The sequence below is a fragment of the Lepisma saccharinum genome, chromosome 21, assembly GCF_977018435.1.
Source record: "Lepisma saccharinum chromosome 21, izLepSacc3.1, whole genome shotgun sequence".
Lineage (NCBI taxonomy): Eukaryota > Metazoa > Arthropoda > Insecta > Zygentoma > Lepismatidae > Lepisma > Lepisma saccharinum.
The window spans coordinates 26,412,785-26,430,130 of record NC_139249.1 but is presented as its reverse complement, the minus strand read 5'-3'; the positions used below and the strand labels follow the sequence as shown (position 1 = coordinate 26,430,130).

Below are 17,346 nucleotides of genomic sequence, written 5' to 3'. Positions count from 1 at the left end.
AGGTCGGGGAGGGGCAAGGGAAATGTTCTACTTTTGGGGGGAGCGCGTCGTAGGCCTTGGGGGGGGATAGGCACCCCTGCATCTAAACCACTATTTCTGTGACACTACAACTCTTGTATATAGATCCCTGGATTTCCAATCTTCTTTCGCTTGTCTCGATGCTGTGGGTTCCTGCACCTTTCCTCCCGATCTTCTCAGATTATATTTTACCCCTTCTATATACTTCTATCATTTCTTCTTCCCGCCCATCTTAACCTAGTTTCAACTACTGCCCACGGCCAGTACCTCCAACTGTCCACTATCACTGATCTTTCTCGCATACTCAACCTAGGATTTTTCTTCATATTTTCATATCCCAGACAGGCCTTCTTTTGTTTCTTTGTTAACCACATGTAGGTATTACATAAAACAAATTAAATTGCCTTTACATCCTCTGAATTTATTGTGCACGAGCTCCACTGGAGCATAAAGGAATGAACTTGCTTCAGATGAACATGTCGAGGGCAAACGGATCTCTTTCGCCATGGATACTGTGGGTGATCATTTCACATGGGATGGTTTGAGGATATTGTTCCCTTTACGTGTATTCTCTCGGATCAATAAAAAAGACATTTTAGCTTTTAGCATTTCTTCTTGATTTCGCGTGCAGATGCCGGAATGTCGGAACGCTTTGTGTGAACACAGAGAGATGGATGCCGTGGGAAAACCCCGGTATCCTTTACTGCTCAACAGATGCTCTTGCCATTATCTTTAAGGCTGTGACACAGAGCTCGATCGTAAAACGACATTCAGGACCACTGTAAAACAGACGTTCCCCGAGATATTTCCCTACGTTCACAAGTCAGAGTTCTTTTCCTCTGCAGTTCTCCAAGATGGAATAACAAAGGTAGGGCCGTGCAACACTTTATGCGTTCGAGAATTTTCGTGTGACGTAGTTTTGAGCCACTCACAATTTTGCTCACAATGACACTTTCGGAGTAATATTTCGCAATTAACTACTAACCAGAAGTATAACTGGGCCTTCCGATTGTGTAGTGGTAATCAAGGGGTCCCGGGTTCGATACCCAGAGAAAGCACAAAGTGGTTGAATTTCAATTTAAACTGTAGGTCCTGTCCCGATTAGCCTTTCTGTTCATAAAGTGGACTTAAAATACAAAACTCAAAACTTAGAAGTATGAAAAATAATTGCAAAATAAAAATAATAAATTATCATGTTCACATGGTATCTTTATTGCAATAATTTTTAAAAAATGTGAACAAAACAGTATATGATTACTAAATAATCGGAAAAATGTAAATTGAAAATATTACACATCTTTTTTTCTAAGACTGCTGAACCTAATGAAATTTTAAATAAATTTTAATTGGCGATTTTTACTATTCTTTTTCTTTTGTAATCCTTTTTATGAATATCGTAGACCATTTCTTTCGTATATCCATAACCATAAATATTTATTCCTTTCTAAATTTCTATTACTTAATCAATTCCAAGGAAATCGTGTTTAAGGCAAACTACCATTTACCTAATTTGTAATATATTGAGATATTATTGCATATTCCTGTTGTGCTATTATATTTATATGCACTGTAATTAGCGGAGACCTATAGTCAGTTTGGCACCTAACTGTCTGTTTTCACCCCAAATGTTAAACAAAAAAATAAGCAGTCATACTTAATATAAAAAGTGTTATAGAAGGTATTCCTTTAAACAGTAATTGAAACAATTAAAACTTCACTGTGAAAGGACCAGCAAATTAATTCATTTACAAACTGTTCAAAATATCCATAATACACACTATTTCTGTTACCTGTGCTCAATTATTTTTATATTTACCTTTACCTGGCATTTGTGTTTCATTATGTACATAATGCTCAATTCTGTACATCTGGGACTGGTCTCTTAATAGAAAAAGTTTCAAGTTTAATATGATGTAATTTGTAGCTTTTGAGGATATGATTCAATTTTGTTATCAACACAATAAACTGTTAAAAGTTACAATACTGTTATTCTTCAAAACGTCAAAGGGTCTCCACATGACGTCATACATTTAGGACGGTCGCACCTCTATATCTCATTACAAAACCGTGTGGGTGGCATGCAAAGAGTTCGCAACTCCATCTTGCGCTTTTTATTACACAACTGTCTCTCAGCCGAGCTTCCGAGGTGTGTAGAGGAGGAGAATAGATAAGAAAGGACTGCGAGGTGTGGCCGACGGTCGAAATGGAACATGTAGGAAAACACTGGGACATGTGGCGGACTACTCCCTTTGAAACCCCCTCCCACGCTCCGTTTACTGCAGTGGTAGCTCTTTGCCAATGAAATTTAGTACTTTGGTCTAGGAGACGGAATTAAATATCCCTACCATTCGGCAAAATATAGGAATGTTCCGATATCGATGGCACATTCGACACATAAAGACATATTGTATTTAGCGCGACTGACACAAGTTGTCACTGATAAACATTTAACAGTCTTTGAAAATGAGTTTTTTCACTTTATCTATTTTAGTGCACATTGCCTACTAGTTGAATTCACTTTTTCTTCACATTTTTTATGAAATCGTGCATTTTTGAATAGGAAGTAGATACTTGTAAGTAACTGCAGATTACACCCTACACGAAAAAGACTGTTTCATGCAGACCGGAAATTTCGATCAGGTTAGCTCAAGACTGGAAGAAATCTTTTCAGGTGCGCTCTGCCTCGGTGCTCATGGCGCCTAAAATGCTCTATTTTATTCGTATCCTTTCATTCATCCACTGTTTCTCTTTCTATACTACTTCTTCTATGTTTATCTATTCCTTACTTGCTCTCTTTTTTCTGCTTCCCATGTATATTTCTTTCCATGCTTCTATACCTATTTTCCTATCTTTCTCTATCTCCTTTTTCCTCAAATTCCCCAACTTTTTCGTCCTTCGTATCATCTTTTCTCTCTCTTTCTTACACCTTTTCCCTAATCTTTTTCTTCTTTTCTGCCTTCTGTTTCTTTCTTTCACTTTTCCTTTACGTCTCTTCCTCTGTTTTTATGTCTTCTCATTTCCGCTTTCCTGTTCCTTTCCTTACATTTCCTATCACATTCTGTCTCATTCTCTCTGTGCTCTTCTTGAAGCTTGTCACTATGGGTTATTTCATTTTCATTTCATTTCTTTATTAGTCCATCACAGGACCGAAGTCCCATTTATGCTGAACATAATGTACACAAATATAATTTTAACAATGTAATTTTAACAAAATACACAAATGTTAATGTTAATACATAAAATAATGTTAAGATTATGATAACGTGACAACATATAAATACAGTTAAAACTCTTTTACAGACAAATCCGATAAAATATAATGTTTTACAAAATTTTGCGCCTGATAGCATAACATGAATCAAAAAATATATCCAAATCATGCACTACGGATAATTCATTAAACGATTCCTGAACTCTTATTATTGGCGAGTTTTTGTGAATGTTTAACCTTGAGAATGGAGTGTAGAAAGGTGTTCTGTTCCTCGCTCTAAAAGGTGTTACATGGAAGTATATTCTCTTTAACAGCTCAGAACATAGCCAATCTTGTCTTACTAGTAATTTACGTAAAAACATTAGATCGTTAAAAGCTCTTCTGTCCTTCGAGGTATTGATACCAAAATGGCTACATAAAGTTACATAATTTCTATTATGATATTCAATATCGCTTTTAAAACACAACCATTTGACCATTTGCATTTGTACCTTTTCCACCGCATCCTCCCAAGTCTTATGCTGAGGATTCCAGATTGAACTGCAATATTCTAACATCGGACGAATTAGAGATATGTATAATCCTATTTACCGTTGAGACTGAAAAAGTATGCAAAACGTTTCTGCTGATAAAACCTACAAGCTTCAGACTTCTTTTTATGATCGCTTGATAATGACAATGAAATGTTAAGTCAGAAGTAAACGTAACGCCTAAATCTATGGCATTGTTTGTTCGTTGTTTTGAACTATTTTATTGTCTATACTACAGTCGTAAGAGACAACTCTTTTTTTATTACTAAAAGATACAATCTTGCATTTATCTACGTTCAGAACCATTCCTGTTTTTGTACACCACTCGGCTAAATTGTTCAAATCGTCTTGCAGTTTTATGCAGTCGTCTACTGAACGAATCTGGTGGTACAACTTTAGGTCATCTGCGTACATTAATACCTTAGCTTTTTGCATTTTTAGGGGCACATTGCTTACAAATAATAAAAACAAGTATGAGCCTAAGTTGGAACCTTGGCGCACTCCAGATGAAAATTCCCTTTCAGAAGATGAAAAACCGTTCAATACAACAGTATGCGTACGGTTTGATATATAGTTAACAGTTCTAATAGCTGACCTGATACCCCCACTGAACGTAGTCTTTGTATGAGAATTACGTGATTCAGCTTGTCAAATGCTTTACTCATGTCAGCGTAAATAACATCCATTTGGTGTGTGTTATTAAAGCTATCAGCAATATCCTGTGTTATTACAGCTATGTACCCGTTGATCTCCCGCGTACAAAACCATGCTGTTCGGGCCAATACCTTGGAAAAAAAAATAGGCAGGAGTGATATAGGATGATAATTACAAACGTTATGCTCGTCACCTGATTTATGAATTGGTGTTATTTTTTATTTTTTTCCATCTCAGAGGATAGATACCGGTTTCTAAAATTTTTCTGTACAGCATTGTCAAGGGATATGAAAGTTCACTGGCCAAAGCGGAACTGAATGTATTAGGTCAGATCCAGTTGATTTCCCCTTACGTAAGTTACGAAGTTTTGCGTAAACTTCCTCATTAGTTACACAAAGTTGTGGTATATTGTTTGTATATGTATTATAAGACCTTGGATTTTAAGTTTTTAACCTATTTTTTTTCCTTTACAGGTACATAAGAAATAACATGTTACGTCAGCGTTTCGTTAAAAAACACAACTGATTATGTTTTATAGTGTCTAAAAAAACTACTTTGCTTGTTAGAACCTATTTTAGGTTTATGCACCTAAATCAAGCATTCTTTTAGGTTTTTATATATTTTTAAAGATTTTATAGGATTTTTATATCACACAGAGGCATTTTCTTTGCGTGATGACGAAAAAATTCAATGACGAACGTGTTTGAATGCCTCCCTGTCCATTTCCCTTCCTCCAAATCCACAGCTCTAATTAAAGCAAAATGTCAGGTGCCACTGTTACCTGAACAGTCCAAAGTGCTAACTTCTGATCTATGTGGTTATATTTTGCATTATCTTTGCGCATCATGGCATGTAAACACGAAAAACGTAGTTCTTATTTTCCATATTTGTACATATATTCGGTTTTGGCTTATATTTAGCATATTTTCGTTATTTTTGCATATCATTTCCATATTTCAGAACATTTCTCAACACACACTCGATATTCGCGCAATAACTGACATTATTTCTGCGATACTGAACGCAGTTTTAGTCAATATAAATCTATCTTAAGAGACAACTGAAACAAATTCACGTTTGAACACTTAACAACGAAATTTTGTTACGTATTCATTGTTTTGGAAACAGAAAATTACAACACATCTTGTTATGTTTACAATTAATGTCAATGTAAGCTCACTGTATTTTTATGTAGCTCGTGTAGTGTCTTACATTATTAAAAACGTTAAATTTTTACAATTTTAAGTTCATATTTAACTCTATGTTTTGGTGAAATTAACAAAATATGTATTTACATATATTTTTACTACATATAAATCCGCTCTCTGCTTATTAGAATGGCGTTACACAAACACAACAACAACTTTAAACTGAAGTGGTGTTTTCTTGAGGGGACAACGATATTATGGGAGGAAGATATGCTTCGCTTGTCGCTGTCCTCTACTTCTTGGAAAAAAAACCCCGCGGACGTCCATGAAGTCACATGTAAAGTACTACTTCCATTTTTCCCCTCTCAAAGCAGGTAAGGTTTCTTACGCAAAGGATGGGAACTAAATGTATCTTGAAACCTCGTGCTTTGTGTTGTACGCTTACCGACTTCTCAAAATGCAAATCGAGCATTCAGGCTTGTTTATTTATCCCCCGTCCTCTGTTTTCAAGATCCACTTTCGCTAATGGACGACACGACTCCCTTCCTGATTGGCCAGCCTTATTTCATTTCCTACACGCTCCAATGGGCAAACATTATAATTGGATTAAGTGATGCACGTTGCAGGGTATATGTTTACCAAGTACAGGGTGATTCCAAACGCCTTTTACGATCTTGATACGTTGCTGGCAGTAGATATGTTGAGAACCCAGCAAAAGAATGTTCGATCAATAAATTTACATTTTCAGGCATAAGATTTCAACCACAGCTAAGAATGCTATGGATATGATATGTTTCTTTAGATAGTGTTCACAGCATAGGCGCCGACAGTGGAGGTGGGGGGGGGGGGGCAAGGCACTTTCTGCTCCCCCTCAAATTCACAAAGAAGGACACATTTTATGTATATTAATATATATAAAGTAGCTATTGTTTATGCCGATCTCGACCCCCACAAAATTTACCTTGGCTCCCCGCAACAGTTTGTCGGCGTCACCACAGGATGGGTGAGCGTGGGCGCTAGTATTCCACTATGAAAAAGTATGAACACAAATCGAAATACTAAATGTTCAGGTAAAGCAAACAAGTATTTTTAAGAAGTTCGTTAACATGACAATAGAGTTATTAGCTGTGACCGTCCGTAACAAACCTATTTAGTCGTTAACCACATCAACCTGTGGGTTTATCCAGAATTTTACATTGTAGAGGGGCTCAAGTTTGTTTTCTGGGGTAAGGGTTAATTTAGAGACAAAATAACCTTCGAGAAAAATTTTAGGGATGTTGAGAACATTTTGGGTGTGTAACAATCACTGCCCCTAACACATCTATCACCAACCCAATTTTTGAAACACCACCTAATAATTTTCACAAAGGCATAAGTTATGTAATCATGATAAATTTACCCCTACGCTGTCAATAAATAGTTAACTATTCTTACTCCAGTTGGAAAATTCTGAAAACATTTTGTCCACTGCAAAACAAAACACTCCAGCGACGGCACTGCAAACAAGTGACAGCCGCGTGCGAAAAGAAAGCACATTCATCCTGCTTTCTAGCTTTTAAATTTCTGTCCAGTAAAACGACCGGAAGCATTTGTTTACAGAAACGCGTTCATCGGTGGGAATCGTAAGAGCGATAAATGCTTAACTTCCTGTTGTCCAGTCTGGCGCATTGTTTGGGTAGCGCTTTCCCTTCCGTCCGCGCTTTGCTGCATTCTGATTGGCCCATTGACGCGATTCCACGTGCATCGCTCGCACGTGAGAGTCATCTAACGGTGGTTTTGGCGGAACAATGAAAGCGACATAATTTCACGTGCGTCCAGAGACAGCTTCCTTCTTTGGCAACGTCGCTGCTGTATATAATTGAGGATTAGTATGTGCTTACATAAATATGCTTTGGAATGACCGGAAATGCATTATAATAATCTAACCCCATGATCGATCCCCATCACGCTGTTTTCCCGGGGTTTTCTCACTAATGAAGCTTGAGTTACAGAGAAATATAAAACATTTTACATGAGACACGACGAGTTGTAAAAGGGGGTTTCTTCACCAAATCCAAAAGTTATATATTTTACATTGTACATTTTCCGGTGTGTGTAGCCGCATCAATAGTCAAGCGTGTTGAATCCATTCAAGATCTTGCCAAACCCCGTGACGGGGTGGTTAGATACGTCGTCAGGGGTCTCGGGTTCGAATCAGGCCCGTAGCAGGAAGGGACCAGGAATACCATCAGCCCCCCTGGCAGTGCCATCAGCTCCCTTGACATTAGGAAAACTATTTTGTATAATTTGTTGCAGCGAAGAGTGAAAATGTAGACAGCACAACTTTAAGGATAAATCCACAGAACGTGAACAGCAGCTATTACATTCGTTCATCTTGTTTATGAGCTGAAGTCTAAGTAGCTGCAAGTATTTAGATTATCTAGACTTTGTAAGTTCTTTCATAAGTGAGCTTCCTTATCTTACCTTCTCTGTCCCTGTTGCGATCTCCGTTTAGACAGAAATCTGTGACTGTTATCATGCAAATTTCCTTCGCATCTGCATGAAAGGTCAACTGCTCCCAAGTTTTTGCATTGCTTCAGCTGGGGGTCGAATGTACTGTAGGCACTGTGATTGAATATTGTGCAATTTTTTTGTGTGATATAAATATCTGAATCATATAAAGTAGTATGGGGCGTGTAAGGGATGATTTCAGCAGCAGTCAATTAACACTTGAAGAGATGTTTTAAAAGATGTAGAAAAATGTAGTATTTGTATATTCATATTTTTTGTTATAACTTAATGACCCCCTCCACACACAAACACATAATTTACCTTCATTTAATACTGTTAACGTTTTAAAAATGGACTTGGTTTACAAAGGCCCCCCTGCTAACCCGTGAGGGGGGGGGGGCTGGAGATCAATTCTAGCTACGGGCCTGGTTCGAATCCCGGCTTGGGCATGGGTGTCACTTGTGAGTGTCCCATATTCATTATATCATCACTACTAGAGTCCAGAAGGTTGGCAAAATGACTTCTTTCCCCTGTTGCATTTATTGAGAATTTTTTTCTTGATACATTTTTTATGTTGTTGCTAATGTTTTAGAAGGTTTCTAATTTTGTCTATTTTTAATTTTAATGCCTCCCTTTTACCATTTTAATGAAATTTTAGAATTGTTTTTTATAAAATTCAAAAACGTTATTTATTAGCACATTATAGTGTTACCACAGCAATCACAAAGTACCATGAAAGTCTTCAAGGAATTGCTGCATCAGCTGATTGAAGTGCCAGGAAGAAAAAGCTGTTGTAGTTGCAGAAAAGAGCAAATGAGGAACTGGAAAAATTGAAAACAATTTGTGATATTCCTGAATGATATCTTAATGATATGATTTCGGTTATAATAGCCTCTTTCATGAATGCTCCAATTACTTTTGTCAAAGTAGAGAAACCATGTCATGAAAAAGCATTTCTGGCAGACAGCTATGAATGCCGAAAACTTGAAAACACTCAGTGGTTATGTGCAATAAAGGCAACAAATAAAAGTAAATATGTTACTTCTATGTAGATTTTAACTCTGAATTAAATTATAGATATAAATCACTATATATAAAATGCATGTTGAAATTGCTCTAAAAAATGTTTGATCTATATTTTTTGAAAAGTGTTCAACACTTCCGAACACATCTGGAACAATGTTTGTAGCATGTTTTTGAAAGCGATTGATAGCAGTTTCTGTACAGCGTCTTCTTTGTTTACAGTGCTTAGGTACGCATTTTCATTGAGAGATCAATCCACTAATGGTCATCAGTACGTTAAGGTCAAATCAAATGGACGGAACGTATTGGCGCAGAGTAATATGAGGAGCAGACCATGCCCCTCCCGCCCCCCGTGATACCCGCCATCAAGAACCGGGGCGTGGGCCCCCTTCACACCCATCCGCCCACCCGCAGACGCCCCTGCACGGCTAAACCTGAAAATCGTTTGAAAAAATAAAACAAAGAGGAGGCCGACCTCAGCCAAGGTTGCCAAAGCTGTAAAGGTCCACCTTTCCCCATGCAAATGAACCTGCCACCTGTCACCGGCGACCCACGGCCCCTCCTGGATGATGGACACGGGACGGTACGCCGCTGGACGACTGGTAGGAACATGTGACCACGCCATGTACGCTACAGGGTGCCCGAGCGCAAAAAAAAGCTGGATTTTAAAATTTCGCTATAACTCCTCCACGAGAGTTCTAAAAGGGGATCACAATGAATGATCTTGCCATGAGGTGGGATCTGTGTTGAAAGCTGTGTGACGTCATGTTTTCGGGTCATGATAAGATAAAAACAGTTTAAGAGAGAAAAAAGAAAGAAAAATAAGAGAAGTGACAAATAGGAACGGTAAAAGAAGAAAAAGAGAGAAAGAAATGAACGAAATAGATTGTGACAGGTAGATAAATAGAGAGAGACAGAGGAAAAGTTATAGAAGAGAGAAAGAAAATAAATAAAGGAATGAAAAAGATAGAGAGAAAAGAAATGAAAGAAGAGCTAGAGAAAACGAATGAATAATAGATATGTAGATAGAAAGATACAACGAGAGAGAGAAGTGAAAGCAAATATTGAGAAAAGAATGAAAGAGAGTGACAGAGAGTAAAAGAAGAGATAGAGAAAAGAAATGGAAGAGAGAGAGAGAGAGAGAGAGAGAGAGAGAGAGAGAGAAAAGTGAAATGAATGAAGAAATAGATTAAAGAAATGAAAGAAAAAGAGTGAAATAAAGAAAGATGACAAATAACTTTAGTGAATGCATTTATTTAAATAAAAATAGAGAGAGGTAAAAAGATTAAAATATAAGCGGGAGATAGACGAGGAGAAAAAAATAGAGCGACACTAAACAGAAGAAAATAGACAAAGGAAGCTCAAGATAGAAAAAGGGAGGGAGAGAGAGAGAGAGAGAGGAAGCAGATGTAAAGAAGAAGATGAGAGAAAACAAATGGGAAAAGGCTACGAATTAGTTAGCAGCAAAAATATATTATAGGATTAAAAAAGAAAAAGATAATACACAAAGAAAAGATAGAACGCAAAAGGATACAAATAAAAGAAAAGGAAACATTTTCTCTGTATGCGCCCAGGGACGCCCAGGTTCAAGGACACAAAAAGCAGCGTGTATCTCAGAGCATGGGCGTCCGGAAGGGGGGGGGGGGGGCAAGGGTGGCCGTGTGAAATGAAAGTCAACCGAAAATTATATATTTTTCACATATAATTTCATTTCAGCCACAATAACATGTGTTAATTATTGCATGAATATGATAAATCCAAATTTAAGCAATGTTTTTTTGAGGGAAAAACACTATTATTGGGGAAAATGTGCCTTGTTTGCAACCCTGGAAAAAAAATACATTCCTTGCCCCACGCTGGAAAAAATCCTGCGAACGTCCATGTCTCAGAGAAGAAAGCACAAAAGAAACGAGGGAAAGGACAGACGGGAAATAAAGACAAACGGAAAGCGTTCGAGACGAGCAAACTGACCTGTGACGTGTCTGGCGAGCGGATGAAGATGTGAGGTGTTGCGAAGTGGACGTCGTGCTTCCTCTCCGGTGGCTCCACCTGCGAGTCCCTGCCCTGGAAGACAAAAGAGAAACGGTCAACGGCAGTTCAAATGTAAGTCAAAATATGTGAACTCAAAAAACTACATTGAATGAAAAATATTTTGGAATGTGAACATTTTTTTTCCATCTTATCTCTTCTGTTACTTCTCTTGTCTTCCGCGTATCTTTTCCTTCCCTTTTCGAGTCTTACTTTTCTGCTCTATGTATTCTCTATTTGTCGTTCCTCTCCCCCATCTTTCATCTCTCAGACATGTTCTATTTTATTTTAGTTCATTTCTCCTTTGGTCCTATCTTTCCCTACTATCAGAAGCGTATTAGCTAGGCTACCTGCGAAGCCTGAAGTCTAGAGAATAAAATACAGGAGGAAAATTGATCAGAAATTGTAAATAATATTATTCATATAAGTGAAATGATGATGATGATTCTGGAGTTGGCAACCTGATTTTCCTATGAGTTGGCAACCTGATTTTCTTATGAGTTGGCAACCTGATTTCCTATGAGTTGGCAACCTGATTTCCTTATGAGTTGGCAACCTGATTTCCTTATGAGTTGGCAACCTGATTTCCTTATGAGTTGGCAACCTGATTTTCTTATGAGTTGGCAACCTGATTTCCTTATGAGTTGGCAACCTGATTTTTTTATGAGTTGTCTACCTGATTTCCTGTGAGTTGGCAACCTGATTTCTTATGAGTTGGCAACCTGATTTCTTATGAGTTGGCAACCTGATTTCTTATGAGTTGGCAACCTGATTTCTTATGAGTTGGCAACCTGATTTCTTATGAGTTGGCAACCTGATTTCTTATGAGTTAGCAACTTGATTTCTTAGGAATTGGTAAACTTATTTCTATTCATAGCCCATGACCACGTGATAAAGCCCAGATCTTGGACTCAGTATACGCCACTGCCTACTATCGACGACTAATTCTTGAATTCTCATTACTTAAAAGAAGAAAAGGGGAGAGTGTTTACATAGGATCCAAACCTGTGCGCATTCTGCTTCCATCGGAAATCGTTTATTATTTGTATATCGAGTAATCATGTCTGTTACATACAAAACAATTATGTTCTTATGTGAGGTAAACGTTTCAAAAATATATATTATTTACCTTCAATATGAAAAACACTTCGTTTGTATTTTGCATATTATACTCAATTTATGCATATTTTGACTAATGGAAACTATGAAGACCAATGCCGAACATCTGGTTCTCAAGATGTTCGGTCCCTGACAGGACACAATATTGAAGGCATGAAGGTGGTTGGCTGTTGTTTGACAAATGGCAATGAGTAAGGGTCGCAATTTGTTTCTCTCATTTGTCTCTCTCTCTTGTTGTATTATGGCCAATATTATTGAAAACACCCTGTATCGAAGAGAAAAGAAGGAACCTTTTTTTATGTGCGATTGTAGTTACTTCTTCGTTATTCTAATCGGCACCATACCAAATGCAAATCTAAACCAGCATCACTGCAATGTTCTTCGTTGCAGAAAACAAGCCAAGCTTTCGGCAACAAATTCTATGAGGGCTTTTAAAAGTCCTCCAGTGCCTTTTTATGCATGCAAGGGTTCATGCTCATGTTATGTAATACTATTAATGAAGCCAAAGCTGTCAGACACAGGAAGTGCGTTTACCAAACGAAACGACCATTGAAGATGGACAGTCGGTACAGGGTGCACATCAAGTAATTCCCACTTTTTAAAGAAGATGTAGGCATACGATACTCAGATAAAGATGCTCTGAAATCGAAATTGAGAGCAAGATATAAGCACATTTCGTGAGATATCGATTTCTTAGGTTAACAATACGTAAATCTGAAAGATTGCCAATTTTTCTCAATATATATATCGTAATCTCAAAAAGTACTATAGCTAGAGACAACATTTTTGAGAATAGATAAATGCTATGCACCAAACAAGATTTCTTGAGTGCTTTTTAGATTATTCGATATCAAGGTAAGAATGAGTTTTTAAACGTTTGTTTAAGTCCACTTTATGTACAAATAGGCTAATCGAGACTGGGCCTACAGTTTAAAGCGGGATCCGAACCATTATGAACCTGCCTCTTAGCCTGACTTTGTTTTCAGAGGACTGGTGACCGCTGGATGTATAGTTCAAATCACAAACCCTGACACCTTCTGTAAACAAAACCACCTGCATGCAGAAAGCATTGCAAACTCATAGAAGTAAAATAATCCACACGAAAATCCAGCGTTGTTACAGGATTCATTACGTAAGGTAAAACAATGGCAAATTTGTAGTATGGGATACGCTGCCGCAAATGACGTCTCACTTTAAACCCAATGCTCTTTCTTCTTTTACTTATTGCTTCACCTTTATGGCTAACTCTTTGCACCAGTAATCATTTCCCATAAATTTGGCTTCTTTCTTTGAATATATTTTACTTGCATTTTTTAGACAAAATGATATAACATGGTAATGTATATTTCTAAGGTTTGATATAGATAGGAGTGTATTTGAAATTTGTTTGTACATTTTATGTAAATTGTATCTTATGTAAATAAAATATATAATGGGCATAAACAGCCATATGCATTGCTGTAAGTCCAATAAATATATTGATGATGATCAAAACAAGACAAAAAGCAGCCCTGGCCCATATCCATGGTAACGGTTCAAGATTTTGCGTGCGATGACGTGTGACCGGCCAAGTGAATGCATCACTTCAATATGAAGTCACGTGAAATGACAGAACGGCAGTGCTGCAGTATGCAGATATTAAACACTAGAACAAGAACAATATCTAGATGAGGATGTGTACTACAGGCTGTGAAAAAGGAGATACGATAGCCACTAACGCCGTCAAACGGTTGGGCGGGAACTTTAAGTCACATACAAAAGTAAAAAAAAAGTAAAGTGTTCCCCTGTGCATAGCACCACGCCATGAAGGCGTATAGGGGGTGTGGGGGTAACGCCACTTTCTTGATCCGGTCGTGAGTGGGGATGATGTGATCAGCATCACGCCCCTGACCGCCTTTACCCCCCAGGGTTTCCCCAGGTACCCATGTTATTCGACGCTGGGTAGGCGCCGGGGCCGCTTCCACCGTTAGAAAAGTTCCCGGATTTGAACCGGCCGGGGATCGAACCCGGGACCTTTAGCATGGTAGTCAGACGCGTTACCGACTGAGCCACCGCGGCCACTTAAGTCACATACCATGAAGAAGTAATAGGATCTGAGCTGATTATGTCCTTTGCGATTAGTCCACTCAGAATTAGTTCACTTCATCAAATGATTTACTAAATCTCATCAATTTACATTGTCGAGTTCATTATTTGTGTTCTTTTTGGTTTAGATTCAACATCTTCTCCGAAGAGAAGAAAATTATGCTCATTTCTTTGTTTTCCTTGTCCTTGAACATCCAGGGTCAAGGAAGTCAGTAATAAGGTGTGTTATATACAGTGTACACCTATAGATTGAATTGTATCTTCTCCAAATATGATGTATAAAGAAACAAACTGCCGGAGAACTAAGTGAGGTGAGTGTACATTTTTATATTACTATTATAGTGGAACCACAAGCAAAGAAACCTGCGCAGACTCGCGACTCCTGTGTACTACCGTACTCCAGTGTGGAGGGGAGGGGGAGAGTGGAGCATGCTCTCTTATAGTCCGAGTTGAATGGAAGAGGAGGAAGGTGCGCGGGACTTTTCGACGAAGGTTCTTTTTCTTGTAGTCGCTCTTATAAGTAAGGGGAACTGTGATTGGTCATTAATCCATTTTATCACTTCTTCATCATCACAATTGACTTAAATGGCCGGAAGAGCAAAGTAAATTTATCAAATATAAATGCAAACACTTACAGTTTAATAAATAACCAAAATAGAATTAAAAATTAGAAGTTTGTATTTTTATTGCTTTATGTGAATATGTATGCAAAAACGAGAGAGAATTGTACACCAATGGCAAAAGGAATGGTAGGCGAATTGCCCATCACCATTTTCCTCCAGTCTGTTTTCCCCAATCTGGTGATCACAAATTGAAATAAGCAGAAGACATCATCTGCTTTCCATTATTTAAAACAACACAGGATGTAGAACAAAAAAATGAAAATAGCAATGGACAATTTGCTATGCTATTATCTATCTCTTCAAGAATAGAAATACATCTAAATTTAGAACAACACTAAAGAGCTTGATAATATAACATATGTTTTATAGAAGATTATTTGTTTCACATTTTCCATTAATGGAAATTAACTTTAAAACTTTTTCTTATTATTACAAAATACACTACATTACTTCTTAACTTTCTTAAAGTATTATTGTTTTTACTAATTTAATAGATATAACTAGACTATAGGTTAATTTCCTTGTATTCAAAATTAGACATTAATATTATTGACATATCCCATATCATAGTGAAACTTATACTTGTATGATCAAGTGAATGGAAATCAATGAATTAATCTTTGTAGTTGGCTGTACGTCTTTAATTTTGTTTTAAATTAATGTTTCAAGAAAAATATATTTCTGCAATATACTTCTGCAACTGAATTCTGCATTATGGCCAAGTTACAAAGCAAAAATTAAACCATAAAGCTAAACTTCTACAGCTGATCAAATTCTAATTACGGCTTTGCAGTAACGCAACTTAGCTTTGAACAAAACTTCGTGTATATTTTGTGCTTATAACAAAACCGACATGAAAGTTGTCGTATTAATCATTTTACACATCGGTAAGAAGACACACTTGGTTTCTACTGCAGAAATTAAAGACTACACATCGAAAGGTGGAAAAAATGTGCCCTTGCATGTTAACCTGAGACTGCAGTGGCGTGCCCAGGATTTTCGAAAGGGAGGGGTTAAGTACACTATTTTTGATAGTCATTCCTCATTTTGCCATCTTTTCCTACATTTGACGTTCCTTCTTTTTAGGTATACTGGTCCAAAGGGGGGTTATAACCCCCACCAACTCCCCCTTGGGCACGCCACTGCCCGAGAGAATGAAATATTACTTTATGCCAAGTTTGCGTGAAAGCAAAGTTGAACAGTATTATATTTTATGTTAGGCATAGGCATGATATATTCGCGGAAACATGTTGTGCACTGAAGAAAAAAATACAAGTGCATAGCCTAGTGTAAATATAGCGTACATAAATGCTCATTTGAACTTTTCTTTTCTGGTATGCACAGTATATTATGTTCAACGTACTTGGAAGATGCATTGCAAGTGTCTGGAACTTATCGGAAATTGTTAGTTTTCATTCGAGAAATGCAAAGACAATCACTTAATGTGAAAATGACGTGTAGAATTTGAGATTTCCAGAGCCTCGGGAAATTTCGGAAATTTCCCGTCCCGAAAATTTCCCGACTAGTTTAGAAATTTGCAAATATTTCCCGTCCCGAATGTCGGGATTTAAAAAAAAAATACCGTTCCGATCAATAATATTCTGTCCCGCATAACAATAAGTACCCATCGATATTTATTTTCAATTTGTCTGAAGCCACAAAAATGTAAATGGGTGGAAATGCTCATTTGTGAACTCGATTTCGTTTGTTCAGTTTCTGGCATGGTTTCCTATCTGCATTGTGCAACACTAGCGCATAGATTTGGAATTCATTTCCTGGATAAATTCACCTCTTACCGTCGTTTCGTCATCACGAGTAAACAACGGATTGGCCCAACCTATACTTCTAATAACCTTGACAAAAAGTTCGTAAATTTATTGCGGTTGGAAACTTTGACAAGCATCCTAATAACGATTTTTGTTCCGCCAAATATAGTGTACTTCGTAAAATAACTTGGTGACATGGCAAGGCAAGATAAGTGTGAACATTTTGTAGTAATATAACTTTCAATGAGCTTAGAGATTTGTGTACATAATGATATTTTATAACATTGGTTATTTTCTAAAAATAATCATGTGAACAGCAAGGAAGTAGTGCAACTTAGTAATATTGCCTGACTTAGCCTTAGAAAAATAACATGCCGAGTTCTATGCGTGAGGGAAAGTCTCCGTTTACTCCGAGCTTGTTTTCAAAACACCAGCAAGGACAGCCTTTGAAAAGGGGCGAGAAACAGATTCTACTCAATATTTATGTAACGTTCTGTCAGTTGTATCCTGAGAAACCAGTAAATGAAGTGGTTAAGTTGGTATCCCAGTGCAGTGGTGTGTCAGTGTCTGCAGTTTTAAGGGTTATGAAAGAGAGAATGACCGGGAGAGTAACAATGTATGCGGCTGAATATTCGTCTGATGTTTTGAGAG

The 17,346-nt window shown here is 37.4% G+C and overlaps 1 protein-coding gene across 1 annotated transcript in view; it reads right to left on the bottom strand.

The window, feature by feature from the left end:
• The window catches only part of LOC146004511 (uncharacterized), a 278,862-nt gene that overhangs the window by 140,135 nt on the left and 121,381 nt on the right, over positions 1-17,346 (bottom strand). The window contains exon 3 of the mRNA XM_083143383.1: positions 11,046-11,138. Within this exon, the coding sequence (XP_082999509.1) occupies positions 11,046-11,138 (93 nt within the window). The remainder of the gene's footprint in view (positions 1-11,045; positions 11,139-17,346) is intronic.